A 21,095-nucleotide genomic window follows, 5' to 3' on the forward strand; every position below is an offset into this window, starting at 1 on the left:
TTCCATTTCTCTGTCGAGCATAAATTCATTAATGAGACGTTAAATCTCCTAGATCTTTCTTTTCTTGAAATATTCCTTATTTATAGCATCTTGTTCTTATTTCATGGATGTTTTAACTTATCTTGCATCTCAGGATTTTAACAATATTCTTTTTTTTTAAATAAATTTTTCTCATGATGCATTCCTCCTTTTCTTCTAAGTTCCTTTCCCTGACCTCTCGCCTGCATTGTTCTGTCTTTTACACTGGAGGCTTTCTTCAAATGACTGTTTTCTTTGGGATGAGGATAGAGGTTGGGTCTGGTTATATTGATATTCAGTTATTGAGTGAGAGATAATAGTTGATGGCCTGAGTGTAGTTGAGATACTGTGAGACAAAGCTATGAGGGAAGAAATCTCAGAACCAAACCTTAGGAAATATCTGTGTGTTATTGATAACTTGTGGCCTTCATTTAAGAATTTAAAACATAAGGTGTTATTAAAATCAAGGTTATTGTTAACAGCAATTTAGTTCTTTTAAATAATATTAACTTGCAAACTTTAAAAGAGCAAAATATTTCTCATTTGTTCACTTATTTAATAAATATCTTTTGAACACCTACTATGTGCCAGGCTCTGAGTGTTTAAATAGAGTTAGGGAAATGAATAGACAGGTCCCCTGCTTTCAGTATGACTCTCATGTCATATCATATCAGCAATAACACGAAACTTTGCCTCTAAAGCATGGTGAGAAAGGCATTCTTTTCCCTCTGAGAATATTTACCTATGTTTGCTTTTGCTTCACAGGATGGTTTCTTTCAGACAAAGAAAATTCTTGGCAAGAAGAGAAATTAGTGCAGCAAGGATTTATTTAATCCCAGTCAGGCAGACTGATCATTATCATCCAGTCTATATTGGAAGGGCACAGTAATTCGCATTCAATGGCTATCATAACCCCCTGCCCCTCACACATACCCATTTTAAAAAGGAGACATACTACGACTAGCCATCTCACTTTCCAGTTTAATAGACACTACTGAGTGGCGGATCCTTCTGGGTCAACTGAAGTTAAGATAAGATTTACAAGCAGTGGTTAGGTCTCATGTGCTTTTACTGCATAGCTTTGGTCTTAGAGGATTTAAAGGACTCTACCTATATAATTATTGCCATAATGCTACTTTTATAATGTCAAGCAAAGTTTATTTTTAAATTGTTAAGGTTGTCCTAGTAATAGCTGTCACAGCATAGCCTTTACCAATTTTACAGCCATAGTCAATGACTGAATACAGTTGAAAGAAATTTGTTCTCTGGACACTTAATTTCCTTCATTGTAGCATGTAAGTAAGAAAGTTAAGAGATATTATGCAACCACATTTCAGATTTATGGTTTTGGGGTTGAAGTGAATATTTTGATTTCTGAATATTATTGATGTAACCACAAGGAGACTTGGCATTTGATTTTATTACAGTTGAATACAAAGCTGGAATTTCCACAATGGCAATTTGGAACTAAATTAACCTGGCTACTTGAGACCTGTACTTTACATAGTACCATGCTGCCAAAGAACACTGCTATCTCAAGAGAGATTAATCTTATAAGCAAACTATGCAAGTGATTCAAATCCAGTTAATCTCACAATAAAAAAAATGTTAATTGCATTGGCAAAGACATTGCCTCTGATCACGCAATGGCTATATAATTAAGGATCGGGCCATTCAGAGGGACTCTAATCTCATTGATAAACCTTCAGCAAATAGCCCTTGAGATGTCTACCCGTGTTTCAATGTGTGATCAGCCATAAGGTAACAACACAGAAAAATCAGTGACCTTATTTTGACATGCCTTAAAATGTGGTTTGCTTGTTAGTCAGTAGTTCAAGATGTTTCATGTATATTTATTGTAGCTGTCCAGAGCTTCATGGAGTACAAACTTCACGGGGCATTAATGGGTATTGAATGTGGTCACTTACCGACTTGCTGGATGCTTTTCTTGTCATCTTACTTTCTAATCCTTCTAACTACATTATTTGCAGATGATTTTGACACAAAACAATAAACCCCAAGATAATTCCTTGTAATTTTTGTAATTTGCGTCTGAAAGGGGTGTGGTTTTGTGTTTAGCTGTGGTAGCAGTAACCTCTGCAAAGGCAAAGCATTTAAAAATACATTTCTGCCTGTATAACTTATTTAGTCTTTAATACTCATATTTTTGATTCTCAGATTTTCTGGAAATAAAGTCGAGTTAAGTAAACTGAAAATAATTCCTACCAAAAACTGTCTTTCGATCTAAATAAATGTTAAGCAAACCTACAGTTTTTAACATACTGTTTTTTTGTGGGCTGTTAAAGTTACAAAGTAGAAGATGAACTTAATATAATTAGCAGAAAACAACTGACATAATGAATAACATAATTTAGAGATAATTGCTGCAACAGGCGCTATGGAAATTCTCAGAACAATTTTTTTAAAGTTGTGACCAAATTCCAACGAATTGGTAAATTTCAATGTTACTTTGTTGGAAGGCACAACCTCAGGTACATTCAGGTATAAAACCCTTTCTGATGTGCCATGTATATGCAAATGACTTTCTTCTGGGTTATTCTTTGCATTGTCCATTTTTTTTAATCAATTGAATTGCATTTTCCACCATAAACCAATGTTAGGCTTCCAAAAATTCTATACCACATAGTCTCCTGTGGTTATCTAGTTGCTTGGCAACTAAACTCTGCTTGAGGGCAGAAGAGAATAGACAAAGAATAATTTTTGTATTTAGTTTCTGATAAAATATCTTTGTTATACTTAAGAAGTTTCTTGTGATTCCTTCTTATTTAGAATTTTTTTAATCCAACAGGTTCTCTATATCTATAGACGTAATCATATTTATTTTCTCCTCTCTATAATATAAGTAGCCTCCTTTACCATATTAATTATGAATGCATTTGACTTCAAGTAACAGAAGGCTAACAATGGGTTAAGTGTAAGGGGTCCATTTTTTTCATATCTACCATATCTGCAATGAAAGGATTGACACAGTCACACACCATATCCATACTTTACCTGCCACTTTGTTCCAGTTTGCCAAATGGAAATTTCAGAATCTTTCTAGACTTTCCTTCCACATCTGATTGATCACCCAGTTCTGGTATCTCTTCATTCTGTTCCCTCTTCCATATCCCTAGAACCACTGTCAGTTCTAAGCTGAAATAATTTCTTACAATAACTGTTTGACCTAATTCACTGCTTCATATTCTCTTCTAACTCATTTTTCACAGATCTGCCAACACGATCATTTTCATATGCTTATTAAAAATGCTGCTGCCTTAGTTAAAATCTTTCAACATCTCTCTATCACCTTTAGGGCAGAGCTCACATTCCTTGACATGGTATAGAAGGCCCATCATTGTCTCACCATTTACCAACTAACTAGTTTCATCTCTCACCACTTTTCTGATGAAACCAAGCTGCTGGCTCTTCACCAGCTACCAAGCTAGAAACCTGGCATAGGAGAAACTGCATTAACATGTGCTGAATGAATGAGTGGATGAGGGAAAGACTTCTCTTAGCTTACTCATCCATATGCCAAGTTTTAGGACAATTCCCCCTTTAAAATCGGAGGGAACAGGAGGGATAGCCTGACACACAATTTCTCATTCATTAGTGATATCAGCAGTGGCTTGGATCTCTTTTAATATTGGCTTACTGCAGCTTTTGGATGAGCTGGATGAATATCCCTAAGTGATAGCAAAGAAGAAATCAATCCTGCTTTCTATGCTAATGACTCATCTTTTTCTGTTAATATTCCAAACACTCGTAAGAAGATACTGATCCTATTGCCTATATACTGCCAAAAACAGTAGCTCAATATGAACTATGCAGGCACTAAGATAGTTTGAAGCACACAGTGTCCAGTGGTCAAAGGAGAACACTAAGTAATTCTATCCAACCTGCAGATTTGTTCTGTGGTCAAAGGGGCACACTTAGCTGCTAATTGTTTCTGACCACCTAAAATCTTTTAAAGCAAACTTTTCCCTCAAGTCTATATGGATTATTTCTGAATCCTGCATTAGAAAACCTCTCCATGATAAAGTCCATGAGCCTTGTTTTACGGCTTGGGGTTTGGGGGCCCCAGTGTACAGATACTTGAGCATGTGCAGGTCTGTCTGTGTTTAAAGAAAATTTTGATCCCTACTGTCAGCTGCCCTGTGGACAGATGCAGTTGTCTTCCTTCTGAATACCAATGATGGTTGACTTTACTGCAGTAAAATATGCCTTTGTAGCTTACACATTTGTTTCATAAATACGGGTCTTTATTTAGTCAGTAAAATCATATACTTCCAGTCTATACTCAGCATATGTTATTTGATGTGATTTATTTTCCTTAAAGATTTCTTGCTAAATATGTTTCAGTTTTTGTGCCACTGTATTCACATTCTTAAATTGGGTTTGAAACTAAAGTTCTAAGTAACCAAATATGGCCATATGGCCATAAATTGTGTCAACTCCCTATGGATTTCATTCTTCTTTTCCTTGACTTCTCTTCCTACTTCAATAAGTAGCAATATTGGACTTGCCTATGATTGAGAGACATGGGCTAAGAAAAATTTAAATGGTGATTTTTCCTGTATCAGAATCAGATCATTATAAAAAAGAGAGGAAACTAGACAAGAGATTGAAGTGTTTACAGATATATAAAACTACATTTTGTTTTATACCTCTCTTCAACAGTAAGATTCTTATGGACAGGAATTTATTTTTTCCAGGCTTTATTTAGAAGAGTGTTAGAATGCAGATTAACAGTGCTAGGTACAGATTAACAACAAAAGACTAAAGGACGGAAACAGTAAAACAGAATACTAGAGAAATAAACAAACAGAAAAGTTAAGTAAATAAAAATGGGCAAGTATCTGGAACACTTAGGAGAAGATAATTAGAAGTAGCCTTAGAAAAGTATGTGACAGTAAATAGTTTACAATAATTAATAATGATAGTGTTTTTTATTTAAGAAAAATTAGATTGACAGATTTTTAAAAAATTTAAGACACACAAAAAAATCATATATGAAGTGAAAATATTCATGGAAGTATTGGGTCCTTATCAAATAGATAGCCTTAGTGAGAAAATTTAGATAATACTCATCTTGAGAGCACAACGTTTTTAGTTTTCTCTAGCATTCTTGATGGAATATTAATATTTGTTTCCTTTTTGATATTTTCCATTAGTTTCAACTTTCAGTTTTCCCACTCTGAGTCATTTTAATGGATTAAGATAATCATCTCTTTCCTTGTTTCTTTGGAATTCATTGTTCAGGGTTTTTTTTATGACAAGTTCCACATGATTTAGTTCAGAAATTCACAGAAGAGTCAATTTAATATTTTCCAACAGACTGTATGGGTTTATATGCTAACCATAGTTATTTATGTGTTCCAAAAATATTTTATCTTATACAATTACATTGGATCTGTAGGGCCTTATCAAGACATAGTTGAGCTATAAAATTAGGTACCTATGTACCAAAAATAAACCACATATTTTCTATGCTTTTTTTCTTAATGCACTTAAAGTATGCACAACATTCATTTTATTTTACTTTTTTTTTTTTTTTCTTAAGAACGACCCGCATTTCTCAGGAGGCCAATTAACCAGGTGGTACTGGAGGAAGAAGCTGTAGAGTTTCGTTGTCAGGTCCAAGGAGATCCTCAACCAACTGTGCGGTGGAAAAAGGATGACGCAGACTTGCCAAGAGGAAGGTAAGAGCATCATATGGATGGAAAATTGTTAGATAACCATTGAATAATTATAAAAGAAAAAGACAGCCTCCATTGTACCACCAAACACTCATATCCTGGTATGTTATTTTCACACATGATTTTTATATATGAAAGCCAGATATCTGCTGTTTTATATACTGAAGTCCTCCAGGCTTTTGATGTCACTCTTTCATTGAATTTTCACATAAATGCCTGACCCTCCACTCCATCTATTATGCCCCAATATCAAGGATTCCTAAGGCACTCTCTTCTCCTGGCCCCATCTAGGCCTGCCATTCTGTTCCTGCTGAATTTCTAATGACCCACCCATCCCAAATGCCCCCTTCAACTACTGCTCTGTTGCCATGGCTACTGGGTGTAGCAGACTGCAGGGTCTGCAATAAACAATGGATCTCATTCAATACAATAGGATAAAGGCACATGGCTATCCACATAGGGAATTTTTCACTTAAGGACTTCCTGTCACTTTCTCACTTGCCATCTCTTCATGGAGATCTTCTCTTCCAACTCTTTTCTATTCTTATCACCAAACCCCAAACCCAATCTCTCAGCTCTCTAGGGTAAGTCCAGAAATGCTTGTCATCTTTTATAAAAATAAAAATAAAACTTTTTTGTAGTCTAAATTCTCCCAGGACCTTGCCTTTTATGATCAAATAAATCATTCAAGTATTTTTTTTTCTATGTAACAAGCGTATTTAACTATAAGATTTCTTTTGACTTCATCCTGGTCCTACCTTCTGAAACTACAGCCATCACACCTACTACAATGAGGGTCTGCAAAAAATTTCACATCCTGCTTTTTTGCCAATTTTCTTTCCTAAAAAAGAAATTAGGTTTCATTCAACTGACTGAAAGTAAACATCTTTCACAGAAATCAAATTGAGTTTCTTTGTGCTTTCACTGGCACTGCTATCGAGTCTTTCCTGAATTTATACATTCATTTCAAAATCTCATTTTTACATATCCCTAGGTCTCTGATACTATACTTTCTAAAGTCACATCATCAACAGCACTGGCTTCAAATGGACCAAACCTTTTTAATAGTGACAGGTTCTTTGCAATCTATAGGAAAGAGACAAGTGAAAATTTTACTTTGCTTAGCTTTTTGGCATAAATTGTAGGGAAAGTTGACTATGTTTCTTTTCTCACTTTGCTGTCAGACACCTAGTTTTAAAGCATGTTATTAGGAGAGGTTAGTGAATGTGAGCCTCCTCAAACTTTCTCAGTGGAGAAGCAGGTTGAAAAGCAAGTAGAGGTGATGGAATTGAGGTATTGGAGTCCATCTTCTGTGTATACTCAATAACTTTCCATAAATTTGAGGGCATTTCGTGTATAATTTTAAAATGCTGATGTAAGACTAAGAGATTAATTATACTGTAAAATTAGTGTAGACAAAGATTAATTTTCAATTAGTAGAAATAAAAATCCTATCCATAAAAAAATCTTACATTTTGGAATAATTTCGTATTTGCAGAAAGTTTCAGAGATAGTACAGAGAATTCCCATATACCCTATGCCTGGTTTCCCCTATTGTTAACATCTTACACAAATATGAAAGATTTGTAACTCATAATAGACAAATGCTGATACATGATAATTAAAGTTTATATGTTATTTTGATTTCACCAGTCTTCCTTTTTCTCCAGGATCCTACCTGGGGTATTTTAGTTGGATATTATAGAATATTGCATTAAGTTGTCATGTTTTCCCAGTCTCCTCTGTTCTATGACAGGTTCTCAGTCTTTCCTTGTTTTTATGACCTTGACAAGTCTTCAGTATCCTAAGACTGTTCTGGACAGGTATCCTAAGAATGTTCCCCAAACTTGGGATTGTCTAGTGTTTTCTCATGATTAGACTGGCTTTCTGGGACTTCAGGAAGAAAGTCGTGGAGAGTGCCCTTTTTGTCACATGATTATCAGGGGTTACATGATATTCACATTACATCCCTGGTGATCCTGATATTTTTAATCATTAAATAGGATCCTATTGACAAAAGTTGAGAAAATAGAAAGTGGTAAGGGTGCATTACATTTTAATGCGTCTAGGTCTTTGAATTAAGGTAAAATACAACTTAAGCCCAATTTGATTTGTTCCCAGATTGCTCTAGGTGTTAGGTCGTTAAACCTGACAGCTTTGTTTGCCACAATATTCTCCAAATCTTGCCGTATTCATTTGCTTCCGAGCTCAAATAATACATACAAATCAAACAGCAGCCTTAAAACTACCTATTTAGAATGGCTGATATAAAGGCCTCTAAAAGACGAAGTTGAAATTGTTCGAAATCATACCTCTACCAGCTTTCCTTAAAACATTTCGTAAGTTTGTCCTCTTTATTCTTCTGTTACTGGCATGATATGGCTACAGTGCTTTGTGTGACCAGCTAAATATTTTTAAAGTCTTAGGCAAATGGAAATGCTACGTAAGCTTTAAATTGTATGTTAGAAAGGCTTAAAGCAAGGATCAGTGCAATGTAGAAATTGAGGTCAGTACTTTTATCATGATAGAAGCCACGTACTTCTTCTTGAAATCTCAATCTTTAAATGGTATTTCAAAGAAGCTTATTCACGCTTAGATTTGTATGCATTAGCATAAGCTTCACATATGCATAATGAGGGGGAAGGAGACCTTTTTGCTTGGGGAGGAATAACAGTAATGACTTAACCAACCATAGCCTAAATCAACAGCATTGATTCTATTACATTATTTAGGTCTCAGACTAGGGAGATGGCCATTGTTCTTGTGCAAGCAATTGTGTGGAGTGGTGTGGAGGATGACATTTCTTTGGCTTAACGTTTAATGCAATTTGAATAAGGTTTGTGTAGTGGTTCATGCTTAACACATTTATAGTAAAACTTTGTGGGGCAGCTGCATAGCCTGTAATTACTACGTAAGTAATATGTGACTATTTTTCTTTTGGAGACAAGAAAAGCTTTTCAATTCAAGTTTAAATTTATGAAATGCTGTGATAGCTATTTAAACTTTCAACACAGAAGAAGATATCTGTGCCAACCTTTCAGTACCCAGAGATGAATTAAAGGAGTATTTTTTTCTTCACTGTGAAAACAGTTTTTAAGTAGTACCCATATACCTCTTTCTTTGATTTAGCCCTAAATTTCTGACCTTTCTCAGTAACTATCGTTAATGAAATTACAACTTACCATTGGTGAGTTTTATTAAAGACATTTTTTGATTAGATAAATATTTCGGTGAGGTTGGTAAATAGCAATTCCCAAGTCTAACAATAACCCAGATGCCCAACCAGGGAAAAGTTATTTATTTAGACATTTTCCATATAAAAAAGGGACAAAATAGGAAGGAGCCTTCATTTTATATATGCTACTGTTAAAATGTTAATTGCTTGTGTGGCCCAACACACAGCAAGGCCAAACAAACCTAAGTGTCGCAGTTTGGAGCAGAGAAAGGTTTACTGCAGGGCCATGCAAGGAGAGGAGTGCATCATGCTCTAAAAAACCCCCAAGGTCCCCCGATGGGTTTTGGCAAAGCATTTTTAAAAGCCAGGTGAGGGAGGGGGTCGCAGGGTATGTGATCAGCTCATGCACAATTCTCTAACTGGCTGATGGTGAGGTAACAGGTTGATGTCACAGGGATTAACATTATTAGTCTTCGTCTCCTGGAGGCCTGGACCTACGTGCTCATGGCCATCAAGTAGTTAACATCTTCCAGTTGGTGGGGGGTTTTCACATCTCTCAAACAGCTCAGGAAATGTGCATCAGGTACTGTTATCTAGGTACTTCAGAGAGGAGCTAAAGCAGAGGATATGGGGGAGAGCTTGTCATGGGAAGGCCCCATAGGATCCTGCTTGGTTACATTTGCAGAAACATCTTACAATACTACTATTTCACAATTGACGATTTCAGGAAGAGAAAGGTCACTGCCTTTTTTGTGATCGTGCCAGGTATCAATATCTTTTTCTCCAGAGAGTCTCAATACGTATGTGCTCAAATAAATGCACAACGACTCATTTATTAGGGATAAGAATTTTACACACCACTGTGAAAATAAAGTGGGTAGGGGAAACAAAATGAGGAGATAAGGGAAAGACATTTTGTAGATCATAATGATTATGTGTTTTAATAAAACTGTTTTTTCAAGTCATAATTGAAATTGTAGAAGAAACACTTTAAGGTTTACCTATATTTATTAAGTGCCTATTGTATTTATTAAGCGCCATTGATAGTCTGTGAAAAAAGAAGTCACTTTAAGCAAGGTAAGTATGCTGTTATTATTTTTTATTTTATGTTGATCAAATTGAGTGATGTAGGAAAGTATTTACATACTGAATACATTAATGAAAGTTAAAGCTGAAGTAATTCTAGTGTCTTGCTTGGGTGCTACATGTTTTTTTCTCAGGCAAACCTAGAGCTTTTTGCTAATTAGTACTTATCACGAAGTGTTTCATGTGATAGAAATTGCCAGTATTTATAATAACTGAGGCAATGTTCCATCATAGCATAGGGATATTGTATATTTTGTCATGAAAAAAGTATATATATGCTGAAACTTTATGAAAAATAGCATGTACTAATATAAAAGAAACAGAATACTAATCATTTACAACCAAAGACATAACAATAAAAATTGAAATTTACCAACGCTACAATATTCTGTTCAATTTAATATTTGTGAGGAGAATAAAAATATCTCTTCTCAGAATTTGGGTAAGAAGTAGTATGATTAATTCAACTATGTTTTCTTATCTGGGTTTGTCTGTACAGTTTGTATTTCAGATAATTATTAGCAATCTTTTAAAGGACTATAAACAGGAAATTTAACATCTTGCATCAATCATATATCAGTATACCACCACTATTGAGTTCCAAGATATTTTTTATTTCATTTTTATTTATTTTCTAAACTAACTCTAAAGTGACACTAACTTTCTCAATAAGGATCTAGAGTAGAGAAATGAATGTTCATAATAGCTTGTCACAGAAAAAAAGAAATAAAATATGTCATTTACATTCTTACGTATGCCTGCGAATTCTAAATGCAGTTGATGGCTTTCACATAGTGGATATAATTCATGAATATTTCATAAAAATAGACAAGGGACTAGAGAAAAAGAGTTTCAAGATATATAGTGCAAAATTCTATCAATTTTCCTGAACCAACTGACAAATTCCTTTTTCTAAAGTGCAAATCTATTTTAAGAGAGACTTTTTAGAGTTCTTAGTTCCATGAAATGTGAGATTCACATAAATACATGATTCCTTAAGAGAAGGAATGAATAGGACCACTTACAAGTCCCCTTTTTGTGGCGTTTTTACACTAAGTGGCTCTTTTCGCTTAGCCCTGGAAAATGTTCTTATATTAATTGTTTGGGAGCTCCATTGTTTAGAGCATGTGCTTCTGGGATGCAGAGACGCTGAACAGGTGCTAAGCTACCCTGCTGAGGAGATCAGCCTTCTTCACATACAGTGTGTGTTTCAAGGACATGTGGTAATTTGGGCTCATGATAAATAACCACGCTGATAAGGTTGGCTGGTCAAGATTGGTCAATTAAAGTGGTTTTCAAAAAAGAAGGAATAAAACCTGAGAGCACGAGAAAAGCAATGTATATAAATATTGTATGTGGCATTTGAAACAATAGACTGGTCCCTAAGATTTAGAAATATAAGGAGAAGCGTAAATGAAAATTCTATGATTTTTCAGCTATACAGATGTCTTAGCCATTTCTGCTTGAAAAAATAATTAGAACTGCCTGGACCATTATTGTGGGGTCTTTTAATAGAGCAACCAATAACAAAGAATATTTAGGTCATTGTCAGGGATGTTGGATTTTAGCCTTGTTCTGACACTGTTTGATCATTTATCCCTTTAGTTATACTCGCATGTTCTGGAAATGATGTTCAACAGATTTCTCTACCACTAACTAGGAGTGTGACCTTGAAGAAGCTATTTAAACTCTTTGTGTTTTACATCCTGAAGATATGGACAAGCAATGCATTGGGACTAATGATTAACTTATACTTTGATTCATTTGTACAGGGTGAATAATTATGCCATCCATTCTAATTCAAAGGGTTATTAAAATGATATAACTTATTCAGAGTACTGTAAACACTGTACAGTTGGTGTACATAACAGGTGCCTCAGTTTTATAAATCCTACTGATTGGTGGTATTTATTAGTTATGTAGATAACTACAAAGAAAACATAGTTAATGCTAAAAAATACAGAGTATATAATTTTCATGAAATAATCACAATTCTCCTCTCTCTGGCCAATTGATTTCCAAAGAAACACATAAAATATTATTGATTGAAGAGTTATCACTTTTCCTTTTAAATCATATAGGTTTATTTATAAATTTTTCCAGCCCGTTTGCCAAGCCTAAAAGTTGTCACCCTTTTCTCTACCTCTGGGAGATTGAACATGGTCCAGATATTATATTCTAACCCCAGTGCAATCAGTTATCTGGGTTGGGAACTTCAAATTTCACACATTACCTGTATCCTTGGTCCACTGGTAATAAGAAAACCACCATCTTTCATAATCTTTGTAAGAAGATTATGTAATGATTAAAGCAAGTATTATTGGAGGACTTACTATTTGCCATGCATTCTTCTAAATGATTTTTGCATATATTAATTTCATTATTTTAAAGCTTAGTGTTCCAGAATAATATTACTCCCATTTGAGGTATGTGGAAATAGCTTAAAGAAGTTGTTTCCAAAGACACACATTAATATGTGTTAGGGCCAGGATCTGACTTAGTATCTGTCCAACATGAAACCTGTATTTTAAACTAATGGGCTCTGTAATTATGCGATTATGAATTGTTTATGGAATTGAGCCCCTTACAAATTTTACATTTTAGATAAAATTTTAAATAATTGGTTAGAAACACTATATTATGAGCAACTTTATAGGAATACTGTATAGCATTACTATTAAGGGTAGTTTTTAGACCAATTGCATAACCCTTACATAAAATGTCCCAGTGTTTTGAGAATCTAAACTTGGACCAGGTCAAGCTTCCCTCCTTGGAAGCTGAAAATATAGATTTTGTTTATAAACAGAATTAATTAGCAATTTTCAGAGGGATGCCAAAATGGTATTTTTTCTGTGTTTTCATCAAATAGGTGCTAATAGTTGCTGTTAACACAAAACTAATTGCCACCTAGGGTGGGGAGTGCAAGTTGCCTCGTCCTGTGACCACACCGGCCCATCTGTTGAGAATCTCTGCTAAGGAACAATACAGGAACTGGCATGCAATTTGGGTTCTGGCCAGTGGTCAACTAACAAGCTGGGACCACTTGGACTAAGAAATGCCTTGAAGTCAGAGATGCTCTGCTGTCCATTAACTGGCAGCTCTTGTGTTGTGTGAGGGCAGAGCCAAGACCAGGTGCCAGTTTGCAAAGGATCTGTCTGAGTGCCGCCTGTCACTGGCATGTGAGTGTCGTCCCACCAGGAGCCACAGCAGGTGTGCTTCGTCCATCAAAGTGTGGCATATTAGAGCATTCAGCTAGGCTAAGGTCGGAACCAGGAGAACATTTTACCTTAGCCCAAACAGGAGGACAGACCAAAGGCTTACCACGACATGAGATAGTTGTCACATCACACCGTATCCCAACGGTGGATATACTGGATGTTTATCATTAGAGACGCTCTTTCTCATACCTGGGTTCTTGCCTTAACTAAATAAAGGGAAGAGTTATGTAATTGACTGTATCAACAAAAATCCTTGCCTTTATAAGACAATTTGTGGTTACAATCCCTTAGATGAATTAATTACTCCACAGGCTTTTCAAATTAAGATACAGTTCTGGTTGTTTGTTTATTTTTTTCTGTTGTTATTCTTAATAAATTGAATCGTAATGTGGAGCTGCAAGGTTAACTAGAATTTAGGAGATCAACATTCTTATCCCAGCCCTGTCATAACGCATCATGTTATTTTAAACAATTTATGTTACATGTCTGAGTACCACAGTCCACATCCGCAAAATGTGTAAGTTGCCTTGGATGGTTTCTGCAGTACCTTTAAATTCCAAAATGGTATGAATCTATGAATGGCAACAATGCAAAACGATTTATAAAGTATAATACATTTTTAGAGGAAAAAATCCCTAAGATTTGAAATGAATGAGCCTAAAAAGGAATATTAAAATTACTCATATAACCATTACCAATGGTATCTACTTTTTACGTTTTGCATATATCTTCTCAGATTTCTATGTGTAAATGGGCTTTTTTTTAATTCAAAATTGTTTTTGACCCTGAATGCTTATCTAAAATGTCTATTTAAAAATTTTACTTAAAAAGTTTATTAGACTTTATTTAAAAAGTCTAGTACTGAATCAAAAGAGTTGTTTTTAATTGCATTTTCCTTTCCCATAAATATAATATTAATAAATTATATTTACATAGTGCTTACTCTATATCAGACCTACTTTAGGCATTTTACATTAATACACATCCTTAGGACTTGATGTAAATACTATAATTATTCCAATATTACAAATGGGAGAAATGAGGTATAATGAGGTTAAGTATGACCAAGTCACTTAGTAAGGGGTCTAGGATTTCTGGCTCTGAACAACTTTTTTCCATTTTCCATTTGGGATTGAAGATTAGGAAAATACAGCTTAGTAAACGCCTGGAGCCTTTAGAAGTGTCACTTTCATCAGAAAGTCACCAAATATATCTGTGTGGTAAAGTACGTAATAAAGATTTTATAATCTTCATTATAATGGTACTTATAAGCAATAAATAAATCCATTATATCATATCAAATAAATTTTCATCTTTAAAAAATTTATTTTACACTGCCCATTGAAATAGAATTTATAACTATCTTTATTCTCACAGAACATTTTAATTGAACATATCTGTGTTCTTCGCAACAGTGTATCTGGAAAAAAAATAAAGTCACGAGAAACACATTAGAAGCTAAAGAAATGTTTGCCAAGTGAATCAAATAGCATGAGTAAAGGATAAATACTAGAACGATGAACTCTTCCAGGGCATGATACTTTAACTCATCTTTTCATTCTCAGGGCACTTTTGAATTTACTAAAAGAGTATTTTTTTAATATTTTCATGATAATATTTTATTATCAACAGTTCCATGGATGGTTATAAACTGGAAGGCAGGACTGTGTTCCAGACTTTATATTTTCTACAAACATATATATATTTTTTATTTCTTATAATACTCCCTTTGGGAAAGTTGCTGCTTGACCCACATATTCACATCAACTGGTATGAATTGAAAGACAAAGGGAAAAAAAACAAATAATAACTTGAGACCCAGTATTACAATGACAATGTGAATGAGGATTATATCTTTGTTAGTGTGTGAAAAAGATACAATTGCCAGAGATAAAAGATAAGAGAATGCTTCCAAAGCACACTAAGAATATACTCCACCACAATAGAAACAATTCTTAGTGAAATCTATTTTAGTTGGTACACAGTATTAACTCGTTGGAACTTCATTCTAAAAGACCATATTTAGACAGGGAGAATTGTGATTGGGGCACAGTGAACCTTTGCTAATAAATACAAGTACTAGAAGTTTCTTCTGAGAAGGTGATTGATCAATCATGTAGCTCTGTGGAATAGCCTTAAGGAGTTCCCTGGTTGCCTAGTGGTTAGGGTTCAGCTCTGTCAGTGCCGTGGCCCAGGTTCGATCCCAGGTCGGGAACTGAGATCCTGTAAGCCGCGCAGTGTGGCCAAAATATAAAATTTTATAAAAATTAAAAACCAAAGATCTATGTAATAACCTTGTGACAAAATCTCAGTGCAGAAATTTTGCTAGTTATTCTTATGAGCATAACTGTCACAATTGCAAAGGTTATTATAATATCTTTCAACTCATTTCCTCGACTATATAGGCATTTGGCACTTTTATAAAGAATATCTGGTTGAATATTCTGTGTCATTGCAATTCATACAACATATGGCACTTGTTATAAAAAAATGTTCAATGAAAACTATAAATATTCCATTCATTGACTCACATTTTCTAATAGTTTTGTCCAAATATTTACAGCACATAGAGCAGAAACAAAAAAATCAATCAAGACTTTTACCTTTATTTGAGATTTCGTAAAGAGACTGAAAGAAAATATTTTGAACATAATTTATAGTAAGATATCAATTATCTCAAAGGAATAATGAAAATCTTCAATGTAGACTAATAAAATATTATTTATATTTCATGAATTATTTCAAAAGTAACCACAGACATCAATCAAACATTTCTATGTGTTGATATCCCAGCATATTAAAAAAAAATGACTTTACTCTCAAGAATTTGAGAAGGAAAGTAAGACTTTTAGAAGAAAGTATGAGATATAAAAACATTAATTATTAAATAAGGAAAATTATATACAGACTATGATGTACAAGACTCTTTAGGGTTTCAGAAAATAAAAGCTTCTCTATTCCCATGTGACACTAGAAACGGGTCTGAAAGGAAGAATAGAATTTCTATAAGTGGAAAGAAGACTATTCTAAGAGATGGAAGCAGGATGAAAAAGCTCTGGTGGTGGAAAGGGTAGGCCAACAATTTGTGGTTCAGTTTCCCTGGAGCGTAGTGGAGTGGCACTTAAGGCCAGCAAGGTTAGTTGAGGCTTTATTATGACAGCCTCTAATCCCAAGTGAAGTGTTTATACGGAACACACTGTGAAATGGGGAATTCACTAAACACATTGAATAGAAATATATTCTTGTTTCTACGTTTAGAAAATTGATTCTTACATTTATATGTAGTGTAGCTTGGAGCAGAGAAAGTTTGGAGGTAGGCATACCTGGTAGGAAGTTGTTTAAAAACTAGTTAGTGGATTACATTGGAGTATTTCCTGTGAATACCCCAACACGGGTATTAATGCAAGTGGCAATACAAAGAAAAATGTGTTGTTTTTTTTTTAATTAGTAATTGATTCTATGTCAGGGTTCATGGGAAAAGAGGGATTAAAAGTAATACTGAAGTTTATTCTGAGGTTGGGTGCCTGGATGAATGATCTTGTCCTTAATAAATAGAGAATTCAAAAGATTTGTTTAACCTAAATCATTTTTAATCATATAATAATACCATATGTAACTGAATTCAAGTTAGAATTATTTGTGAGATACAAGAGTATTTTTTTTCTCTGAGTTAAGCGGAAAAAAGATTGCCAAATCAACTATGATATGCCATCTCTGATAGAGGATTTCTAATTTCAGAGATTTAAAATATGAAAAATGTGTATCTTAAAATTGATTAACTATGGGAGTAAAAGCTAATGTTTACAGATGTTTTACATGCAAGTAGCTCATTTAATCAATCGTCACAATTGCCGCATGAAGTAAGTATTTTTATACTATCTTTATTTTACAGTTGAAGGATCTGAGAAGCAAATTTCACTGGCAGACAGAGATTTAAATTGAAGCACTTTAGCCCTAAAGTATACTCTCTTAACTACTACACTAAAATAATTTGTTTCAAAGAAAATTATATTAAGATAATAACAAAAACTATAATTTTTTGAGGGCCCACTGGCTTCACGTTAGGCTGTTTCACATTTTATAATTAATCTTTCCAACAGCCTTGAAGTATGAATCCCCTCTTTTAACAAAGGAAGAAACTGAGGCTTAGAGCAAATGAACTACGCGCTCAAGATCACAGGACCTGTGGGTGGCAGAGCTGGAGTCCACACCCAGGTCTCTCTGATATCATTATTGTAATTGTTTATTTTTCTCCCAGACTCCCCAACTCCCTTTGCCGTATTTATCTTGATCTCAAATATCCAGTCCTACGTCTAACATGTGGGGCTCACCAAATACACATTCAGTACGGTATAGTAGCTCTCAATTAGGGCCAATTATGCTTCTCCCTTTCCTAGAGGGACATTTGGCAATGTCTGAAGGCATTTTTGATTGCTACATTTGGGGGATTAGGTGCTACTGTCATCTAGTATGGAGAGGCTAAGAATGCCACTAAACATCCTGTCACTATGCACAGGACAACTCCCACGGCAAAGAATAATCTGCCCAAAATGTCAATAGTGCTGAGGCTGAGAAACCCGATTTAGTGGAAACAATGAATTTGGGCCTTGCTCACCCGAATGCTATTTTATTTGATTTTTATTTTTAATGTTAGGACAAAAATAATAGAATATAGTTCAAAGAAATAGATTTCAAAGATAATAGTCTTTTCTTATTGCCTTAACTATGAAGGTTATACCAGTGAGATGGACAAATAATACCATGAATGGACTTGACATAAACATGTCATCATTTAACACAAGAAGAAGACCCTTTGGTTCACTAATGACTTGAAGTGAATGTATATTTTCTAGAATATATGAGGCAGGGAATTTTTCTTTTCATTTCTTGTTCATGAAATTGTTGCTGAATTGATCAAACTAGTTGAGTAGCTTAATTAGAGAAGTGTCTGAGCCTTCATTTTCAAATAGACCTACCAACCCACAAGTTCTGTGACACATTTAATAAGTGCTCCAATGTCATGTTGAATTTCTAAATTACTCCATAAGCATATTTCACAAGGAAGTTTCTATGGGCAGAAGGCAAGAAAAGAAAGCCTTTTGAACCTTCCATAGAACCGCCTAGAATGAACATCTCTCTGAGGACACAGAAGCCTACCCTGCCCCTAGTGCTCACTTTGAACACCTATGAAGGAGAATTCCTGGAGTTTGTCCATCAAATACTGCAAAGCCACTAAGTATGTGGCAAATTTAAAAATCCATTTTATCCCAAACTTGCAGTCCCTTATTGCACAGATTTCATTCCCAACTCAGAAGAGCGCAAGAAGAATGGGAGCTGCTAATCAAAAAGTCTGGTCTGAGCTGTGAGTTCTGTGGACTCTTGTGAAGTTAGTCTCTAAAGTCCTTTTCTAAAAGAACTTAAAGTTAAGATTAATTTCTAACCAAACACAAAACTGTGAGATATATCCACTTTTCCAAATCTGATATTGTAATTTCTAGTCCTATTGTAAAACCAAATTGTCTTAAATGCACTTATGCCAATAAAATAACTATTTCTAAATTGGAGGATAATTTAACCTGCTTCAGCACTTAATTTGTTCCAACATTATCTCCTTAATTGTGATATATTTGCACTTTTTACCCTAAATTTTTCTGTTCTAATTAGTTAAAATAATAACTGCAATATTTTAAAAAGTATTTAAAAGTAATACATTTAAGGAGTTGCAGATATTATTTGAATAATCTGCTAAAAGTTAGTGAAAACATTATCACAATATGGTTGCATATTAAGGACAGTTGTGAAAATAATTAAGCATTCCTTTCTGTTATTATGAGCCAAAGGAAAATCCCAATATCTCTAGGATGGTTTGAACTTGATTTCATATGAGTGTGGAAGGAAGAGTACATGATTTTATAAGATATATATATATATATATATATATATATATATATATATACATACATACACACACAATTATGTCAATACATAATTGAGGTTTTCCTAGGCAAATGCAACAGAAAGGCACTGGGACAAGAAAAGTGAGGATACTGGCAAGTATCTTATGGGCCTTGGAATCTAAGCAGGGTAGACAAATAAGTGTTGATGCAAAGGAGTGATAGAAATGGAGGAAGAGGTCCAGTTTGTAAACTGATTAAAAGAGTAGGAAACATGCAAGGTTATGGCAGGATCAGATATTTGAACTTCAGATTTCAAAGATATTTGAACTTCAGATTTCAAAGATGGATCCATTCCAATTGAAGAAAAGTTCCAGGATCTTGCTATGAGACAATGGCAAAGGGAGATGGAGACAATATCTCTGAAGGAGGAGATGTTAGAGTAGTGAGAGGCAGCTACAGAAAATCTCACATAACATCTATTGGGCATTTACCATATGCCAGGTTCAGGTCTCAACACTCTAAATGTATTAACTCATTTAATCCTTACAACATCCCTGTGAAGTAGGTCCTTATTAAATGCCATCTTGGTCAAATGGAAAGAAATTCTAAAGGTTCCATTTGAAAACTGGATAACATAATTACTATTCAATGGGATAGGACTTTTTGGTTTTGCTTTTAAAACTTTGCTTGGTTTGTTTTGAGGCTATGTAATTCTTTCCAAAAATATTTATTGAGTAACTGCTCCATGTCAGGCTCTGGGTATTATTTGGAATATCTGGGAAGGTGTTCTCACTTTCACTCTTTCTCCACCCTTACACAAACCCACAGGGAAGAGCCAGATTTCTATTAATGCATGGAGGTGAAGGTGAAAATCTGAGAGAGATAGAGGATCAAGAAGTTTTACAAATCAGCAAACAGGTAGTTCAGATGGCACAGTGAAAAATTTTGTGAAGAGGACCACAAAAAAGTTGTCTGAGGTTATATCAGAGGAGATAAAACTCACTGCAGAGGTGGTGAAAATGAGAGAATAAGATACAGGAGAAGACGGAAACTTGGATGGTGACCAAGGGTACCAGGCTATGAACTTCACAGTTGTCCACAGATTTGCCAAGGGAGTTAACTCTTGGAGTCTCTGCTGTCTGTCATAGGTGTAGAAGATGGGAGAGACAGGGGGTACTCAAAAGACAGCCATAGCCTCAGTGATTAAAATTTGGAGGTACTTTTAGTTGGGATGAGCAGGGTGCTTTGGCCTTTCTGGAAGGACTCGGCTATAGTTTGGTTTAATTGCCCAGTCTCCAGAGAGGGACTCTGTTTTCACGATGGTCAATGTCTGGGATTCCCTGGCAGTCATTTTGAGGCCTTGTCTTTTGGGCCTATTATCCTGTGATTTGAAATATGCCCTGTGTTAAGTTAACTATTGTTATATTCTTGTGGGTATTTTAGTTATCGTTTTTGTTTGCTTGCTTTCTCTTAGCTTTTTAGTTGGAAAACTCCTTGCTCTCTCAGCTGTGCTAAAGAGAGACTAGAAGAGGGGTTTTCCATTGATGGGTCAAGCCTACAAGGGTAGAGCCACCTTTGATTGGGATGAAGATAACGAGGATAGCATTTACGGGAAGCCAAAAAAGGATAAAATATTGTTTGGTTAATTAAGACAGAGTCAAGAATGCCATCATATTTCAAGTTTCATTTTGGCTTTCTGTATAAGCTTATTTCAAGTTTCATTTTGGCTTTCTGTATAAGCTTCCAGAATAGAACAGCAAGTTCTCTTTGGGGACCACTTTTCTCTTACTATTTCCCTATAAGTCTAATCTCCCAAGATTTTTGTTCCCAATGAATGTTATGTTAATTTTAATTTTTAAATGATACCTGTTCTTCATACTGCTCTTAAGTGCCCTGCAGGTTTTAGTTGATCGGTGTGTCTCTAATTATCAGTGAATGATTCCATGAGATTAATAAGTGATTTTTTTTAATCTTAAAAATTCTTCTGTTGAAAACAAAG

General features: G+C 34.7%; 1 protein-coding gene across 1 annotated transcript in view; it reads left to right on the forward strand.

The window, feature by feature from the left end:
- Positions 1–21,095, forward strand: part of ROBO2 (roundabout guidance receptor 2) — a 582,138-nt gene that overhangs the window by 426,432 nt on the left and 134,611 nt on the right. Inside the window, exon 5 of the mRNA XM_060010476.1 lies at positions 5,585–5,723. Within this exon, the coding sequence (XP_059866459.1) occupies positions 5,585–5,723 (139 nt within the window). The remainder of the gene's footprint in view (positions 1–5,584; positions 5,724–21,095) is intronic.

The sequence above is a fragment of the Delphinus delphis genome, chromosome 4 (assembly GCF_949987515.2).
Source record: "Delphinus delphis chromosome 4, mDelDel1.2, whole genome shotgun sequence".
NCBI lineage: Eukaryota > Metazoa > Chordata > Mammalia > Artiodactyla > Delphinidae > Delphinus > Delphinus delphis.